The sequence below is a fragment of the Meriones unguiculatus genome, chromosome 6 (assembly GCF_030254825.1).
Source record: "Meriones unguiculatus strain TT.TT164.6M chromosome 6, Bangor_MerUng_6.1, whole genome shotgun sequence".
In the NCBI taxonomy this organism is placed as follows: Eukaryota; Metazoa; Chordata; class Mammalia; order Rodentia; family Muridae; genus Meriones; species Meriones unguiculatus.
This window is the reverse complement of record NC_083354.1, coordinates 127,278,908-127,299,385: the sequence shown is the minus strand read 5'-3', so window position 1 is coordinate 127,299,385 and position 20,478 is coordinate 127,278,908. Positions and strand designations below refer to the sequence as shown.

Below are 20,478 nucleotides of genomic sequence, written 5' to 3'. Positions count from 1 at the left end.
ATTTATTTCATTATGATTTAGTGCCCAAGTTCAAACCACAGGCACGCCCATACCACTTGAGTGGTCGCACTTATGTTAGGGAATAACTAAATAATTCAGTTTCTCCATGTGGAAAATATGCATACAAATCTCTCCTTTAAAGGTTAGTCCCAAGAATTAAATAAAATGTTCTGAGCTCAGATTCTTAAAAAACAATGTCCCAGAGCCTAAGCGGGAACAAGGTGGCCCACAGCCCCAATCCTATGGTGCCAGCACTGAAGGGAGAAACCAAGGAAGGAAGGAAGGCAGACAATTAATGTAAAGGAAAAGCTAAGTAAACCTAGTATCTTAGGTAAAGTGACACACCTCTGCCAAAGCCACCTTCTGTCCTGGAGACAGAGTAGCTGGCAGACTGGGAAACATTTCTTCACTTCTTAAATGCAAAAACTATTAAATGTAGGCAATGGTGATCCAAGGCCCATGTTCTGATCCTGTTTTACCCATGATCACTACACATGATGAAAATAAATGATCTGTGGGACAGACATCAGCTCCACTGCAGGGGACTTGTCACTCCCCCACGACTCAGTACTAGGATACACAGCCTTCCTAAGAACGAGGGAATCACTCATTTGTATATTAAAAAAATCATAATTAATATAAAAGTGACTTGAAGGTAAGGAGTTAAAAAAAGATATACGCTCTCATTTCCAATTTGATAATACATAGAATATTATAGAATAGGCCAATATTTGTTTCCAAACTAAGAGTTTAACCCAGAGTGCCCACAGTGAAGAATTAGTAGTAAAGATGATTTAAAACATAAAATGAAAAAGGCCACGAGTTCTGCAATCCCAGAACTCAGAAAGCTGAGACAGGAAGGGCAGAGTGTGAGGCCCTCCTGTGCCACAGGATAAATTCGGTTAATTGTTATTAGATGGTTACAGGTTGGAGAGAAGCGAGGAGTTACTATCTAATGAGTACTTTTTTTTTAGGCTGAAAAAGTAAAACAACTCCAGGAAGTTGAGGATGTAGATCAATAGAAGAACCCTTGCCTGGCATGTGTGGAGCCCTGGATTCAATCCCCAGCACCCTCTCTCTCTCTCTCTCTCTCTCTCTCTCTCTCTCTCACACACACACACACACACACACACAGCATTTCTAGATCTGGAGATGTGATGCATTAGTGGCAGCAACTACACAATGTGGATATATTTTAATGCCAGTGAACTGTACAGTTAAAAATGGCAATTATGGTTAAAGTTTAGGTATATTTTACAATAAAACCTTTAATGCCATTTGCCTTAAAATGAAACTACATGAAACAAGGATGTATTACTTGTTACGAATTCTTGTTCATCTAAGCCAATAGTAAAAATCCGAGATCAAGAACATAAAAATAAGCATTCAATTAGGTTAAGTGACTCATTAACATAACAAAACCACTCTATTACTGTAGAAAGCCCTCGACTATGCAGGGGACTAAGCTTATTAAAAGAATCCTATACACATGAAGGTGTATAATATAGACATATGTATACACACACATATATACATGTAGTAAAAAAGCATATGAACACATACCGGCCAAGCCAACCATTCACTGTATCCCTATACTGTTATCAGTAAAACAGATTGATTATGGTAGGGTCCATTCATAATGCAGAACTGAAAATATATTATTGTAGAATCAAACAAATTTGCACAGTACCTTAAGACACAGAAACTGCTCTGGGGTTGGGGCATCTTCTTTCCATGCTCTACCTACTCCACCCCCAACCCACACACTGCCTCTTACCCCCGAAAACTGATATCTGTGTGCTTACCACCAGTCCTAGTACAAGGGTGCGAACTCTTTCTCCAATCTCTGGCGAAATGTCATTGCCAAACTGCTGCAGGGTAGTAAGAAATCGTTTCAGCTTGCTGAGTTGCCTAGCACCACAGGCTGGGGGCAGCTGTTGATTAGCCAGAGAAGAGGAAGAGGAAGAGGAAGGCCCGTTGCTAAAGCCATTAGGCGGTGAGGGGGCGCCATTCAAGGCCGTGGGTGAATGGCTGGTGCCATTCGTTACTGTCAAGGGCACAAAATCAGAAGGAAAAAGTAAATAAATTTACAAAGAGAATGCATAAAGGAACTGCCACTAAGAGTCTTTGCCTTGAAATCTTCTGGTTGTGTAATTTCAAATATACAGGGACGTTTTGGAAAATGCTTGGACATCACCACATCACAGGACTCAGATATTCCTTCAAGCCCGAGTCTCCCTTTTAAAGGGAGGGGCAGCCTGCTGTACAGAAGCTGATAATAAACGGAGTCTGCTGCCGCGTGGAGCCAGCCCTGCCTCCCGTGTGCACATATGCCAACCACCTGAAATGCTTCAAACATAGCACAAACAGCTTTGGAGGTCAGCCTTTTGTCACAGGCTTACATCAATATAACAGGATGGCTTCTCCCTACACTGCTCCCCTAGAGAAAGTGTACATTTGGTGGGGACTAAATTTATCACTGAACATTTTTAATCATGTTCTGTACACACAACTGACAGCTGTGTTTATAGCAAGAGGACTTTCAAGTTTTAACCTTATACCACCCAATTAGAAGGCTATTTTCCCTCCTTCTTATTTCTTAACCATTTGTTTGTGGGGGGAGGTAAATGTAAGTTTTACATAGGAAGATAGGAAGACAAATATAGACTAGAGATTTACTAAGGAGTTATTTTAAGAAACTGAAAGGGGACAGCTCAGTTTAGCCCAGAACATAGATTAGTAATAATTTACTAAATTGATTTCTGATAAAACTTATTTGAAGGTGGAGATGATGGTCTGTAAGAACTAGCACAGAAGCAATGGTGCATATGCCTAGCATCCCAGCATCCCAGCATCCCAGCATCCCAGCATCCCAGCATCCCAGCATCCCAGCATCCCAGCATCCCAGCATCCCAGCATCCCAGCATCCCAGCCCTTGGGAGATGTAGGCAAGAGGATAAGACGTTCAATGTCATCTTCAACTACATATAACAAGTTTGGAGCCAGCATGAGCTATACAGTGACACCCTGCCTCAAAAGCAAGACAGAGAATGAAATGTCCTTTAATCTCAATGAGGAACAAAGGAACCTATCCATGCTCACCAGGCCTTGTCAGAGGAGACATATGCCTGTCACTATGACTTTGGATAACAAACCATTCAACGACAGGTTACAACTTTACATGTCACAGCCTTCTGCCCCACACACATTTGGAAAGATCTTTTAAATGGCAGCGCTGTTGTTCATGAATACTTAAGATGTATATCTTTAGAGACTCATAGATTGATTTTTGCCTTTCAGATATTTTTCATTCATATGGTTTCATGGCACATCATCCATTAATAGTATCATCTATAACAGATAAATATTTCTTAGCTTCATAAAGCTTTGATGACAACTTTAACCAGAGCAGTGAGACTGATTATAACCATCCTTCCTAGTGCTTCTGCTAGAATGGGAAAGTTGCCTGGTGCTCAGAATTTTGTCCTTTTCTGGGATGCTACAGGAACCCAGGAAGAAGTATACCCCACTGACTGAGAACATGGGACCTGAGCTGAATGAAAATGGAGTAAGGTTTGATAAAAGCTTGGCAGATTCATGACAAGAATCATGCTGCTGAATTCAGAAAGGTTTCTATAGAAGAGTGTTGCACCAAGCAATGGCCCTTTAAACCTCAGAATGTGAGGTGTTTTTTTTTTTAATATTATTTGTAGCTATTTAGCATAGAAGAAAGCATGACAACTAGGAATAATTATAGCATGTTTCTATGTTCTAAGTGAAACTGAACAACCAAAATAAAGAGCTCTATGTTAACATGAATTAAAAGTCATGGGCGTAACTAGAGCAAGGGAGCAAATGTAATATTATTCATTTGTTCAAATCGTAGCAGATTACAATGTTGAAGTAATAATATAAAGGCAGGCAAATATTCACAGTTGTACCAATTATACCTAAAACATGACACTTTCGTTAGGGTTCAATAACCATTACCTACTGGCAAACTTTCAAGGTTTTTGTACTTGATTCTGCATGAAGCATTGACACTAGATTTTATTTTTTTTTCTTAAATTTTTTTTTATGTGCAGAAAAATTTCAATTTAACCATTAAAACTGAACACTTCAATTCAGAACTGAGTACTTACATGTCGTTGGCGTAAATGAGCTGGTTCTCGGAGCTCCTTGGGTGGTCGGGGGAGGTGGCATCGCTGGAGGAGTCAGCCTAGATTGCGTCTTCACATCCACAGGTGAGTCTGGCATTGTGGAGTGCTTCTCAGTACGATCTGGGAATGCCACCAGGAACACGTTATTTCATTCCTTAAACACCTGGGTTTCACAAAGTGGGAGTCTGTCTTTTACAGAGGCACACGGACCCATGAAATCCAACATCTTCCATAAGCAAAGTACGCTTTTCTATGTATGTTTAAAGAGGAATGTTATCATCCAAGCGCCACTTGAAAAGGTGTAGCACAGAGGGCAGACCTCGTTTGTAACCCGGCTATACAACATCCCATTGTTGTCTCTGGCTCTGGCAGATGCTGCCTTGGTACTATTGCGTGCGCCAGCGCAACCTCACTCGCAACTGAAGACAACTTTGTGGAGAGGTAGAAAAGAGGTGAGGGAGAGGAAGATAACGACATGACAGCTCAGCAGTAAGGGAAACGTGTGTCAGCTAAGCAGCGAGGAGGCCTGGCTAAAGCAGGGTACTCAGCACCTTTCCATAACACCCCCCATCCCCACATTGCTTAATTTTCTGATCAATGCAGCAAAGCTATTCTTCATGCTTATTGTGTGAATGCCTGCCCTGTCCGGTTACAAAGAACATGAGACCAGTGCTCAAACTCTAATTACCTGATGCTGACCATCTGCAAGCCTGAGGGTACTTCCCTTTTCCCCCACATACACTGGATGTTTGAGACAAGGTTCTACTCCGCAGTCCAGGCTGACCTGGAAACTCACTGGCTTCAAACCTGCATCAGTCCTCTGTGTCAGCCTCCTAGTGATGGATGGCACTGCGAGCATGGAGCTTCTAAGTATATTTTTCTCTTTACATTTCCATCTATTTTTGAGGCTAATGTAATTTTCAAGGCAGTAGATTTCTCGTTAAAAATGAAATGGTTTCTTGCTTGTTCCTTTAGATTCAATTTTATACAAATACATGACAGACACTCCAAAAACATTTTGAGGTACTTTTAAACTTTAGACACAAAAATTTTACACTTATACTTTCTTTTTTTTTTTTTTTGAAAAAAAAGGCAAAATAGTAAACTGTTCCCATATTTATTTACAAGTCAAATATTAAGAGAGTTGGGAAGATGGCTCAGAGCAACGTTACAAGAAACCTACTGGGTTCGGCTCCCAGCACCTACACAGTGACTCACAATCACCTGTAACTGCAGTTCCGAGGGCTGCAATGCCTTCTTCCAATATCTAGTACACGCATGCACACGCTCATACACGCACACAAACAATTAAAATAAGTGAATAAATTTAAGTCATTATTAAATGAAAATGTAAACCCCAGATTACCTACTATTACAATCCCAAACCTAGTTCACCTTTCCTCAAAGCAATTTGTTACATACAGCAGATTTCATGGCACATGCTTGGAATCCCATCAAGTGAAGGAAGGTGAAGACAAAAAGGACCACAATTTCAAGACCAGCCTGAAACTCCTAAGATTGTATCACAAACAAACAAAAAAGCAATTTCCTACCCAAGTATAAGGGCACACACCAAGAACCCCAGCACTTGAGAGACAGAGGCAAGGGATTGCATTAAATCTCAAGCCATCCTGGTTTACACAAAGAGGTCTAAACTCATGAAGGCTACTTAGTAATACCCTGTTTCAATAAAAGATTCATTTTCTTAAGATGTAGAGTAAGATAAAATAGGGCATCTTAAAAGTTGAAATAATGTTAATAGCATTTCAGGAATGATGTAATAAGAGAAAACCATCATCAACCTAATAAGTGTATTCTGCCTCATACATTAGCCAGGAGTATCGGGCTCTGTGTCTACCACTGGCTTAATAATGGTGAATAACCCCTGGTCAAGAGAAGTGTCCTGAGGAACTTGATGGCCTTGACACAGCACAACCTGTTCTAGACTTTACCTTACTGTGAAAAACATATCTTTATCCTGCTATCCCAGAGCACTTAAGAACTAGTATCAGTAATCCCTTATTCTAGAAAAGAAATGTTAGGCAGACTTCAAAATGCTCCTACAGTAAGTCCACTATACATGCTACTCTCCTCAACCAACCTCGGCAAGAGGAGAATAAATAGCTTTCCGCTTATTCTGCAGCTGGGAAGAGGTACAGCAGCGAATACGGTCTTCCTAAATAAAGGCAAATACTTCTGTCATACCAAGAAAGGAAGGAGGGAGGGAGGCTTGCCAGAGTCTGCTGGGAGATAACAGTGGGAACTGCTGGTCCATCTGGCTCTCATTCTGCTAACACTCAGAGGGAAGGCACGCCAGATACACAGACTTGGAGCACGTGGTTGCACAGACAGAAAGGAAGAGCAGAGGAAGAAAGGAAAATGGGAGGCAAGAAAAAAAAAAAAAGAAAGAAAGGAAAAAGCAATAAAGGAAAAGGGAGAAACAGGGAAAGACAAAGCAAGGAGAAAGGCCCCAAAAGGAGTGATGCCCTCAGAAGCTTTGTTGAAGCATAACCGAAGCAGGCTCCTCAGCCCAGGCCACAGTTGTCCACCTCAGATGCCAAGGATACTTAAACTGATACAGCTCACAGCAGTCCTCTGTCCTCTTACATACTTATACTGAGAGAGAGAGAGAGAGAGAGAGAGAGAGAGAGAGAGAGAGAGAGAGAGAGAGAGAGATACACTGTAAAGCCCGCAATGGGCTTCCACTTCAAATCTAAGATTTAGGTTTCTGCTCAAGATGATCTTTGTGTTGTGGTATCTGCCAAGTTGTGGAAAGATGATGGACGTATTTGTAGCTTTAACTGGGAAACATTTTCAACACCACTCTTGGACCACACATGCAACACAGTGCTTACTCAGAATATCATTAACAACATAGGTAAGAGGGATTTTTTTTTTAATGTCATCCAAGTTTTAGGAAAAAAACTGCCAATCAGCGTGTGGAAGGGCATCACTAGTTCAAACAGGGATAGACTCATCCCGCCCAGATGTGTGTACATGTAAACATTGAACATTTTGACATTAGCCAAATTTCCGTGATGGTTGGCTTCCCTGATCAAATAGTTCCAACCCAGGGCCCTACGAACGACGACAAAGTGGGACCATATGTAAGCCACTCTGCTCCACACAGTCCAGCCAGGATAGCGATGGGGAGAGAAAAACGCCAGCCAGGCCTAATCCATGCACACAAAAACATTCTGGAGCACAGAGATTTCAGATAAATTTAGACAATGTGTTTCAAGTATGCTGAGCTCTGTTGCATTTGTTTGGGATTATTTTTTCAGTGTTTTGAAATATATATTCTTGAAACTCTCAGAGCAAACAGCACAAGAGCGATGACTTAAACCGAGAAGCATTTCCCCCTTGTTCAGATTAGAGGATGCCATTAAACAAGCATGAGGTTCTACCGCATCACAAGTAACATTTTTAAGTTAATGAAGATTATACCTTCCTGGCGTACCCTGTTTTCCAGTTGCTAGAGGACAATGTGTGACACTTACTGAAAGAGTGACGCAAAATGACCCAAAGAGGGAAGGGGAGAAAGGGAGGGAGGTGGGAAAGGAAAGAAAAGACGGAAAAAGAACTCTGGACAGGTCCCTGAGGTCGGTAAATGAAACAAGCGTTGACTTTACCTCTCACATTAATGATTCACACGGCTTCGAGACAGGACAGTCTGCCCTGCGCAGTAACATTCTTCCCCCTTGGCAAATACCCAGCACATATGTACCAAAGATGGTGGAGCATGGAAAAAATTACAGCATACAAAAATGTATTACTGATACCATTTCAATATTAAATTCTTTGCCAGGGCCCTCTAGAGGCGGTATGTTTTCCATTTCCTTTTTCTTTCATTTTTGAATGTAAAAAGGTAAAATGTAATCTGGCCTGGCATTTGTCTCAACTTAATGTTAGTCCAAATCTTTCCAGGTGTTTATTCAAGGTCTGAAGGAGAGGTATTCCACAATGGCCTGTTCGCATGCCACGCTGGAGAGGCTAGGTGTCAAGCAATTCCTTCAACCCTTAATAGTGAGCTCTCCTTTAGATTAGCTATCCTGAGCCTTAATTCTGCACAGTAAAAATGGAAAGTCTATTCTGTGTTCCTCTTAGAGATGTGGTACGGAATTGAATGAGATCACATGTTTAAAGCCCTAGTCTCCACTCATACCAGACTCCAGTGTCTCCCTGCACTGTTCGAGAAGTGGATCTGTCTCTTGCAAGTTTATCAAGTCTTTGATCTATCAATAAAGGAGATGGGTATTGCTACCCCTGGGTTTCCTGGGACATTTTTGTTTGTTTTTGAGTCCTCCTTTGTTGCTCCACGCCCCCAGGGAATGGCCTGCCCTTATCTGCACATTCTTCCTTGCTCTTCAGAGCTCACCCTTACACTTTTCCTCGACTGACCATGCACCAAGGACATATAAGTTCTGATTCCGTTTTACTGTTCATCAGTCTATCTGCATGAGAATGTGTGTAAGTCCTATACTCATGAAGGAAACACTCCTGGGAGTGTAGTTAAGAAGCATGTATAAGCTGGGTGTGGTGGGCCACACCTTTAATCCTAGCACTTGAGAGGCAGAGGCAGGTGGATCTCTGTGAATTCAAGGCCAGCCTGGTTTACATATTGAGTTCCAGGCAGAAGGAGCTACATCAAGGCCCTGTCTCAAAACAAAACAAAACAAACAGGCATAACTCAGTTTATAGGAAGAAGAATCACATTCCCTTTCTAAATCCATTCTCTGTATTGGAGCCAGTTCAAAGATAATCAAGCTTAGTGTTATACCTACCATTAATAGCACATAAGGACAGAGCAGAACTCAGGGACAGATGCTCTGGGATTTCTATTGGGATTATGTGCTAATAACTCATTGTAAATTGAAAGTATTGTAAATCAGAAATGGATTTGTGGGGCCCATTAGATGACTCAGTGGGTAAAAGTGCTTGCCACTAAGCCTAGGGGCCTGAGTTGGATCCCGGAGCCACAGGGAAGAGTGAGAGAACACTGAGTTCTCTTCTGTCATCCACCAGTGCTATGGCATTTTCACGCATGCCTACACATATGAATGAATGAATGAATGAATGAATGAATGAATGAATAAATAAATAAATAAAGTGATGTTTCAGAAAATACATTTTTTATTTGGTTTTTAAAGATAGAATCTCTTATAGTCCTGCCTGGCCTCAAACCCACTAAGCCTTGGTCCTCCCATCTCTGCCTCACAGGCCCATGCTGGGATTAGAAGTATTACACTACCATGCCTAAAGAGGAAATTTAATCCAGAACATGGCTCCTCTGCCAAGAGATCACATCCAAAGATCTTGTTGGTCTGTGTGATCTGGTTGGAATATAGACACACCTTTAATCCCATAAGACAGGGGCAAACAGATCTCTGAGTTCAAGGCTGGGCTGGTATAGATCGATTTCAGGTAAAGAAAAGCTTAGGTTCAGATGTGGTAGCACACATTTTTAATCGAAGCATTTAGGACACAGAGACATGTTGATCTCTGAGTTCTATTCAGGCCATAAGTTGACTCAGTGAGTTGAGAGGCAGTACAGTGGATTTGAGTTTGTGGCAGTTCCATTCGTGGAATTAAGAGGCAGTTTCTACCTGGAGAGTTTTACAGAGACAGGTTGAAGAAAGAACAAGCTAGACACAGGTGAAGACAGATGAGCCATAGAATGAGAAGGAGCCAGAAGATTAGCACAGATTGCTGGAGTTCTTTTGAGGCTCAGCAGATCAATTCAATGAGAAACTGAGAGAAGACACTGAATCAGTCATCTTGGGACCGAGTCTGAGCCAGAACTGCTGAGCTGAACCAGCCAGCCAGAGTTCAGAAACAGCTAGAATGGGTGAGCTTTTTCAGCAGTAAGTCTCAGAGGCTGAAAACATTCTAGGCCTAGATTATACAAAGACTAGAAGCTTCCAGGACTAGACCTAGGTTAGCAGATAGAGGCAGTAAGCCTCCAAGACAATAAAAGATACTGTTATACAGGCCTGCTCAGAAATACATTTAAAGCCAAGCAGAGAGATGCACACATGTAACCCCAGCACCCTGGAAGCAGAGGCGGGAAGAACACTCTAAGTTTATGCTCGTCAGAGCTACATAATGAGATTCCATCTTTAAAACAAAACCAATAACAAGGAAGCAAAGAGACAGGATGGGATGAGAGCATTTGGTACCCCTGGCCTGCCTACCAGATATCACAGCACAGTACACTGTGCCATGCTCACTCCTGTGACCACATGACTAACAGCTACAGGCAGATGCTGATGTTTCCACCTCTTCTTCTCATATACACATCCTGTCTGAATGTTGCCTAAACCCCATTTAAGGTTTTATTTTGTTTGGTTTCAGTTTTTTGTTGTTGGTGGTGATGGTTTCTGTTTTTTGTTTTTTGAGACAAGGCTTCATGAGTGGATCTCAGGCTGCCTTTAGACTCAAGGTAATCCTTCTGCCTCAGCTTCCAAAAAACTGAGGTTGCATGCATGTGCCAACACATAGCCCAAATTTTGTGTGTTGCCAGTGATATATATAGCATTAAGCGGTGGTGGGCTTTAGAATGTGCTTAGGCTATGAAGGCTCTGCTGTCAGACATAGTGTTAGTTCACTATTAAAAAAAAAAAATGAAGAGACATCATGGCGACTGTAGTCCCAGCCGATTGGGAGGCTGAGACAAAGCGATTACAAATGTGTGGTCAGCCTAGACAATTTAAGGAGAACCTGTCTGAAAATATTAAAACAGATAAATAAAAAGGGGTGGAGTATATAGCTCGGTGGTAGACATGTGCCCAGGATGCTCAGATGCACAGATTCAAACCTGTGTTGCAAATATAAGAAGAGAGCAAAATGGCACTGGGGGAGGCTGAAACTGCAGTCTCCTTTTGCTCCACCAGGTAAGGACAGACACAGCCAGCAACAGGCACTACCCAGGAAGTACAGACTGGGTCTTCACCAGACCCCAAGTCTATGGAAACCTCCAAGTCCCATCCCTGTGACAGACAGCTTCCTGTTTTTATAAATTACCCACTCTACAGTATATTGTCATAGCAGCACAAACAAACTAAGAAAACGGGTGTCGTAGGTATTCCTGAAACCTGAAAGGATCTTCTCTTTTCTGACCTTATGCCCTCATAGGACTGATTAAATATGTGCCTGTGGTTCCAGCATTCAGAAGACTGATGTGGAAAGATGAGAAATTCAAGGCCAGAATGGCATATAGTAAGACAGGTTCTCTCTCTCTCTCCTCACTCACTCACTCACACACACACACACACACACACACACTCAACACTGGAATGGTAGTATACCAGTATAATTCCAGCACTTACAAGGAAGAGGAAGCAGGCTCAGCAGTTTAAGGCCAGCCTGAGTCACAAGAGAATGTCTCAAAGAATAACAAACAAATAAAAAGCAATTACACGAAGAAGGAGAGTTCCATAGTTCCCACAATAAACACAAATATTCCTGTGGTTTATCCCCAGACACAAACAGCCAAAGCTCCAACAGCAAACTACATATCTCTTACTGGTGTCACTTGATTTTGAAGGTGCCTGTCCTTTTCCCCCACAATTCCAAAGGGCCCTTGCTCTTTGTTTCATAGGAAGTCTCTTCTCAGTCATGCCCTTCAGAGATGGGTTAGAGATCTAGTTCTGAACAAGTGGTTCCAGGATGCCTACAGAAGAGGTTCTAGGGAAACAAGGAAGGAGGACGAAACATTTCCTGATCCTTCTTGGGGAAGTGGGCTTGTGCTATCTAGAGCATCCTCTTCAGATTCTACCAGTCTTATCCATGGCATTAACCACTGTAGATGGTCACTGTCCCCTGGGTCTTCTACGAATGCTAACATTCCCTGTTCTCACCAACATGAGAACACCATCCAGAGGACACACACCTGACAAGGAACCATAAATATTTCAAAGCTGATGATGATCAGCCTTGCTCCATTCACGTGTATTTCTATTTCCTCCAGAATATTCACATTTCTCTCATACACATTTAAAATTAATATCTGTTGCTTCTTCTCTTCAGTTACATTTTCAATCTTCATCATAAAATTACTATCAGTTATCTAGTTATAAAGTAATTATTCCAATGTACAGTCTTCCTCAAAACATCCACTGAAATGTTCTCTGATAGCCAACGCGTGCATGCATCCGTGCATGCCCGTGTGTGTGTGTGTGTGTGTGTGTGTGTGTGTGTGTGTGTAAAAGTGTGTGAATGTGTATGTATGTGTGAAAGTGTGGGGTGTTTGTGTGTGTGTGTGTGTGCTGTTAGGTAGCTCAGGCTGCTCTCCTGCTCCTGATGATACTTCAGCCTGAGGCTCTCAAATTCGTAGAGTACAGATGGTGGAGTGCTTGCTTAGCATACATAAAAGTCCTGGGTTTGATCCAGTTCTATATAAAATCACCCTGGTGTCGGGGAGCTTGGGGAAAGAAGAGCAAAGTTCAGGAAAAGCTATTGAGAAAGAGAGAAGGTAGGAAGAAGGCTAGAGGAAGAAAGGGAAAGGGCGTAGTAGAGAGAAGTGGGTAGACAGGAAGAATGAGGCAGGAGGAGCAGGACAGAGAAGAGGGTTGGGGAAGTGATTTGTTTACTTTAAGTGGGTTGTCTCCATCACCACTGAACAAACTGGGTGTCGGGATGCACTCCTGGAACCTCAGAACTCCAGAGGAGAAGGCAAGAATTTCGGAAGTTCAGGGCTCTCCTCAACTGCATAAGAGCTCAAAACGATTCATGAGGTCGCCTGTCTAAATATAAAATTAAAAAAAAAATCTATGTGTCGAATGGGGTGAGGAAGCCTATGGTTGGTCACCTTTCTCTGCAGTTTGACTTGTAGTGGACTTTTTTGGGATGATCTCTACCTGCTTCAAAAGGAAGATTCTTTGATGAGGACTGAGAGCTACAGTTAGACCTGTTTGTCTAAGGATAGATATTTATAATGCAGTTAGAAATTACATTACATTAGACCTCTCCACGAACAGGTAGTTGGCTAGGTTTACAGTACCAAGCACAAATTTCCTCCTGCTGAGTGATCCTTAAGTCTAACTAGACAGCTGTTAGTGCCCCCAAGATAAGAACAATACCATTGCTCCATTAAGATATCCTGCTGGGCTGGTCACTGTTGCAGCTCCAGCCTGTATACTTGAGTAGGACAGCTCATTGCTTTTCTCCCGTGGCAGCTGGCATAGCGCCTTTTGATACTGTGAGAGATGCCTCCTCAGGCAGGAGACATCTAGGTCAGTTCTAGTCTGACTGTTCAGAGTCCTGTGTCTGAAGTATGGGGTGTTTTGAGCATCAGAGTCTTATTTCCCGCTCTGGTAGGCAGCTGAGGGCACTGTCAGTAGCCTATTCCTGTTTTGGGAATCTCCCCACTTCTTCAAGCAGCCACAGGCAGGGAAGTTGCCTATGCCTGACCCTGTGGGTTTTGTTAGTCTCTGGCTCTAAGGGGGAGCATTACCACCCCATATGGTATCATTTCACACACATATACAAACATATACATGCGTGTACACACACACATACATATATATGGAAACAGCCTAGTTTTGCTTTCTTCATCCATCCATTTAACAGCCTGAATCAGATGCTACTCTTCCAAGCACTCTTAAAAATGCCAAGGAAGTTGAAATTTAAGTCAGACAAAAGGGGGTATCCATGCATTTGGCATTCAGAAACAGGATTAATGTGCCCAGTATAGCTGGACAACACTATACAATGAGGGGCTGGAGACGGCACTCAGCTGGTAGAACGCCTGCCTAGCTATCAGGACCGGTCCATGCTGAAGTGACTATAACCAGGTGCAGTGGTACACACCTACGATTCCAGCAGTCAGGGAGGGAAGGCAGGGGAAGCATAAGTTCAAGGTCATCTTAGGCCGCATAGTGAGGGTTCCATGAGACCCCGTCTCAAAGGAAGAACAGAGATTCTTGTCCCACGCGGAGGTGAGCCACCCTCTTTCATTTTCTGAAGTTAGTTTTAAAAAGAGTAGTAAGTATAAATTTCCTCTGTCTCTGTTTGGCTTTCTTCTTCACCAGATTTCATGCCCATTAAAGGCACAGATGCACCACGGCTGTTATCTGATTCTGGACCAGCTGCTGACAACTCCATTCCAGGGCTGTGCTGTTGGCTGTGTTCTCCCCATCATCCTTAAGCTGGTGTGTTTACTAATGGCTTGAATTCAAGATGTCTGTTCTCACACTTGCTGTTCAGAGTTTATGGCTTAGTGGGTTTCATCTCAGCTTTCGGGTTCCAAACAGATACTTTTTTTCTACTTTTTTCCTACAGTAGCTATCAGATAAAACAGCGTGCATAGGGGCTGGAGAGATGGCTCAGTTGTTAAGATCACTAGGTGCTCTTCCAGAGGACCTGGGTTCAATTCCCAGCACCTACATGGCAGCTCACAACTGTCCAACTGCTGTTCCAGGGGATCTGACTCCCTTACACATACAGGCAGAAACACCAATGTACAGAAAATTAAAAAAAAAAGAATTATTAAAAAAAACAAAAACAAAACAGTGTGCATGTGATTAGTGATTAGGGTGACCTGAAGGCCCAAAGGGGATGATTAGGCTCAGGCTAAAGGCCCTCTTGATTTCACTTCCCACTTTGGCTGCTTTGTCACTCCAGGGCCATTATCTTAATTTTTTTCCTTTGTGATGCCAAACGGGCACATTATCAAGACGGTAGTCATGAGCCCCATGCACCCACAGCTGTTGAACATGTGCAGTGACCAGTGTGGTCAGGACATTTTAAGTTTTCTTTAATATTAATTAAAATTTAAATTGTCACATGTGACCCTGGCTACTGCACTGGAACATGCAGGTCCTAATGTGTCACTACTGCTGGATGTAACACTAGTGAGTGTGGTCCGTATTCCTCTGTTTTCACGTCATAAATGAAGTAGCAACTGGACTGAGATAGCAGGAACTTTGAGGGGTGAAGGTAGCTTAGAGTAGAACCTTAGGCCAATCTTCCAAACCTCCATCTCAGTCACTGTCTTTCTTTCTTCCTTTCTAACTAACGGAAAGTTCCGTGGTTCCTTTTCATTGTGAACTGAGAAGTGAGATCCTACCTATCATCATACTTTTGGTGGATCTACCCTTACAGAGTTTGCTTGTCTGTTGTTGATCTTCTTGTTGCTGTGGTAAAAAAAAAAAAAAAAAATACATGACAAGGGGCTGGCTCAGTGGTTAGGAGCACTGTCTGCTCTTCCACAGGTCCTGAGCTCAGCTCCTGGCAACCATATCGTGGCTCAGAGCCATCTATAATGTGATCTGATGCCCTCTTCTGGGATGCTGTTTACATGCAGACAGAACACTCATACACATATAAATAAATAAGTAAACAAAAAACAAATAAATAAAATACAGCAGACGCAATTTAAGGAAAGAAGCATTTTGGGGGTTCACATGTTGAGGGTCCATTCCTCTGAGCAGAGACTACACGGAGCTTGAGGCAGCCGGTCATACTGCAGTCACAGTCTGAAAACAGTGAGATGACTGTTGGTGCTCAACTCACTCTCTCCTTTTCAAAGAAAACTTAACCCATGGAGAAGCGCTACCCACACTAGAGTGTTTGCTGTTGCTGTTTTTCCAAGTCAGTCCAGTCTAGAAAAATCACACAGAAATGTCCTGAGATTGGTTGCCTAGGTGATTCTTGATTCTAAATTGATGGTCAGTATTAACAGTATTGACAGTCAGCTTGTTTTTAGTTGTAAGAATAAAATATGTTCATGGTAGAACAGAGAAATGGTGTATTTTTGAGCCTACAAGTGCTCCTCCCCCTTTGTTTAGCATATTTGTATGTGACAAGACTTGCACTCCTATCCGGGAAGAGAGGTTTGGAACCTGTGTATGTGTACAAGCTGAACTAGTAAAATGAGATTTCTTGGCCAGCTTCCCTCTAATGTCCAGAAAACACTGCCTAGCAATTGGCATCCTGTTCCTCTGACTCTTAAAGCTGTTCAACTCTTCCTTCCACGATTTTCTCTGGTTTAGTGGACAGTAATACAGAGAAAGATGGAAGAATGACGGCCAAATGACACTAGAGATGTTTGAAAAAGCTTCAGAGAAACATAACTTTATAAGCTTACACACACTCACACGGGTTGTTGCCTAATCTGTGGCTACCCAGATCAGAATAAAGGATGAACAAAACAAACAGGAGAGGTGCTGAGAGCACACACTCGTTGAAGGAGAAAAGATGTGCTGTTAGAAACTGTTTGCCCCTGTTTGCTCATTTTAAGACAAAGATGACCACCAGATCAAGAGAAGAGCAATCATAAGAAGAGCCAATGGTACTGCTAGGTGGAATACTATCTTCATAAGTAAAGTACTGATTACTGGCCTTGACAATTCTGGTCAATTCTGGCAGTACACATCTTGTGGAAATACCTCCTTTCATCAACAACTGTCACCTTCATTCCAGCCACTCTTGGGTCTTCTTGTAATCATCTCCTGGAAGTAGCTCCTGGAAGCCATCAAAGTGTGTCTCTAGAGAGTGGGGGGGCTGACTACCTCACTTGTGTTGGTCTGGCTCCATGTGCATCTACTTTACGCCTCACCATCCTATGTAAGTAATTAAAGAAAAAAGGGTCTCCACTTTCAAAATGAGAAGTACAGACACCAGGTTTAGGCAATCAGCAAATGTTGATCTAATGGCTATGATAAAATACTTAGCGAGGGAGGATGACACGTGCCTGTAATATCAGCACTTAGGAAACAAAAGAGGCCAGTGTGTTGTAAATTCATGGCCAGCCAGACCACAAAACAAGATTGTGCCTCAGACACAAAACAAAACTAAACTGAAAATATTTAGTGAGAAAGCCCAAATGCTCCAATGAACGGAAAATAACTACTTGAACAAGGAGGCATTAGATCATTCCAGAAAGTAGAAAATATCGCTTTGTAGCGATACACTCTTCATATTCTTTAAACACAGATAATTTTTTGCTCCGGTAATTTATTTTTAAGAAAATGAATGTACAAGACAGGCTGAGAGCCTCTGCAAAACATGGCAGCTCAGACCTGCCGCCCCCAGCCAAGCCACTCAGTTCCAGTTACAGGGAGTAGTTAGCAAAGCAAAGCTGAAAATTAGAAGGTGTACAGGGGATGTACCTGTGGCTTAACCACAGACCAGCAGAGAGCGGGATCTTAACTCCATATTTCCTGAATTGAATTTCATGCATGGGGCGGGGGGGGGGATAATATTAATAAGCTTTACTTTACAGGCAACAGGAACATGACTAAGTTTTTTAGCAGTCAAATGGCAAGCTAGTCTCCATATCATAGGCAGACATGGAGGAGAGAGTAAGAAATGTTGGAGAAGACCAGTGTAATCACTCATGCCTATTTCCCAGCACAAAGGAGGCAGAAACAGGAGGGCTAAAAGTTAAAGGGTAGCCTGTATTCTATTAAATTTCACATCAGCCTTGGCTACACAGCAAGGCTTGTCTTAAGAAGGGAAGAAGGGGGGAAGGAAGGAAGGAAGGAAGGAAGGAAGGAAGGAAGGAAGGAAGGAAGGAAGGATAGACTGAGGGGAAAGAAGGAGAGAGAAAGGAAGGAAGGAAGGAAGGAAGGAAGGAAGGAAGGAAGGAAGGAAGGAAGGAAGGAGACAGACATTAGAGACATGGCTCAGCAGATAAAAGCACCGACTGCTCTTTCAGAGGCCCTGAGATCAATTCCCAGCACCCATATGGTGGCTCACAGTCATCTGGAATCCAGTTCCAAGGATTCTAACACAGTCTTCCTGCCTCTGCAGGTTACCAGGCATGCAAGCAATACACAGATAAGCATTTAGGTTAAACACCCACATATGTATATTGAGACAACAATGACCTCCAGATCAAGAGAAGAAGAGGAATCATAAGATTACATATATTTATGTATATATATATATGTATGTATATAATTATTTTAAAGGAAAAAACAAACAAAATGGAGAAGAAGGCTCAGTAGGTAGCATAGTTGCTGTGTAAGCATGAAGACTAGAATTCAGATACAAAGTGGGAGTTGATTGAGAAAGAAACCCAGCATCAGTTTCTGGCCTCTGCATGCACATACCAGTATACAGATACCTACACATATGTGCAAATAAACCAATAAACAGAACCACACAGGAAGAAATGCACATAAATAAATAAATAAATAAATAAATAAATAAATAGAGAGGGGGAGGCAGGGAGGAGCAGTCAGGAACTCTTCATCACCATAGTCCAGGAAAAGGGGATACAAACATCCAAGGTAGATATGGGTACAAAAAGAGAGAGGAGAATTCAGATGCTGAACCTTTAGCAAGGAGAAATTGAGACACACGTGGTGAGGTCAAGAAGCAAAACCTGGACCACGGGAAGAGCCACCTGAGAAAAGGACAAGGTAAGTTCAACATAATCAGCACTACGGTACCGTTCATACAGGAAATATACCGAGTGCTTTTCTCGCCCACATCTGCCACCACATAATTATTCTGCCACCTAAGTGGATGTCTCAGCTCCACTCGCCCACGTTCTCAAAAGCCATGCCACCTCCTACATGACTTTCCAGAAGCCACCGTATTCGGGACCAGGCTGCGATATGCTTTGCCATACAGCAGATGGTATTATCTTAATAATCCTGACAAGTGTGAATACTTTTACTTTTTTGGGGGGGGCGGTATTAGGGTGTGAACCTAGGGCCTAGCACATGTTAGGCAAGCACTCAACTACTGAACTACACACGTGATTCTTTATTATAATTACTACTGTCCTCTTACTTACTTTAAGACAGGGTCACGGTAAATTGATAAGGCTAGCATTGAACTTGTATGAACTGAATTTATCAGGAAATAGGGCATACCTATGTCAATGATTCCACAGGGTGTCTGGTCTGAGCGTTGGAGCGTTCCAAAACTGGAGACAAACTAGATGGAGATCCCTCAGTTTCCACTGTTTCTGACCTCGTAGCCTTGTGACATATCACCTGAACCTTGAACGTATAAACGTAAGAGACTCCTAACTTACAAGGTGCCAAGGTCATGATGTAATCAGCGGCCATTTGAAACCCACAGCAGAGGCTTCGCCTCTTTCCTTCCCGCCATTTCCAACAATATATCTGAAACGTGATGTAAGACTTTCCTTTTGTTCTGCAACTATAAAATCTTCATGGAACTCTTCATAGGACAAACGGGCTCATGTTCTCAGGCCATGGTAACTCTTATTTGGAGCCAAAACAAACTATGTTGTCCCTTTGAAGTAAGAGCTGCTTTTGTGTGGACACTTGTGTTAGCTTGCCTCAGCATCTTTTGTAGCTGGACCGACATACTCCCCTCACAAGCCCACCCACACTCCTTTTAATTGCTGTTGCCCTTTAGCATTCACTTAAGAATAACGTAGACAAGCATAGGTGCACAGCTACAGTCCCGGCTAATGAAGAGACTAAAAATGGAGGAGCCCTGGAGCCCAGCAACTCAAAGCCAAAATGGGCAGCATAGGGAGACAATTTCAAAACAAACAAAACTCTAGGGCTGAAAAGGTGGTCCAGCGGTTAAGAGCACTGTCTGCTCTTCCAGAGGTCCTGAGTTCAATTCCACACAACCACACAGTGGCTTGTAACCATCAATAATATGGTCTGATGTCCTCTTCTGGCATATAGGTGTACATGCAAACAGAGCGCTTATACCACAAGATAAATAAATAAATAAATCTTAGAAAAGAAAGAAAGAAACTAAACTTTAAGGGCTGCGGTTTCGCTCCATTGTAAAGCATTTGCCTAGGTGCTTAACGTAATAAGGTTTGATTTTAAGGACAATAAAAAACTTAAAATAAATAAATATATTCAAACTAGAGCTGATGAGATACCTTAGCAGGTAGAGGCCTCTGCTACACAGGACTGGTTATCTGAGTTTGATCAGGGAACTCATGTAAAGGAAGGAGAAGACTGTCTTTTGATCTCTCATATGTGCTCTCATCTATCTATCTATCTATCTATCAATCACTCTATCACTCTATCTATCTATCATATATCTATCTAACATTTTTTTAATGACCTGTAATCCTAGCACTCAAGAGGCTGAGGGTGGAGTATCATGCATTCCAAACCAGGCTGGGTTACATAGTGAGATCAAGGCCACCCTGGACTACACAGTGAAACACTGACTCAAACACAAAATTGAGTTTGGCATGGTGGCACATGCCTGAAGCCTCAGCAACCATGAGGCTCAGGCAGGAAGACTGTAGCCTGGTCTACACAGCGATTTCCAGGCTAGCAAGGACTACATAGTGACAGAGTGAGACTGTATCTTAAAACCAAACCAAAGGAAAAATAAAAATCACCGAACCCATCAAAAG

The 20,478-nt window shown here is 42.4% G+C and overlaps 1 protein-coding gene across 7 annotated transcripts in view; it reads right to left on the bottom strand.

The window, feature by feature from the left end:
• Runx1t1 (RUNX1 partner transcriptional co-repressor 1) overlaps positions 1–20,478 on the bottom strand; it is a 153,779-nt gene that overhangs the window by 57,449 nt on the left and 75,852 nt on the right. For all 7 annotated transcript variants that reach the window (XM_021653803.2, XM_021653804.2, XM_060386013.1 and 4 more), the window contains 2 exons: positions 4,143–4,280; positions 1,806–2,047 (listed from right to left, as the gene is read on the bottom strand). In XM_021653803.2, coding sequence (XP_021509478.1) covers positions 1,806–2,047; positions 4,143–4,280 — 380 coding nt within the window. The remainder of the gene's footprint in view (positions 1–1,805; positions 2,048–4,142; positions 4,281–20,478) is intronic.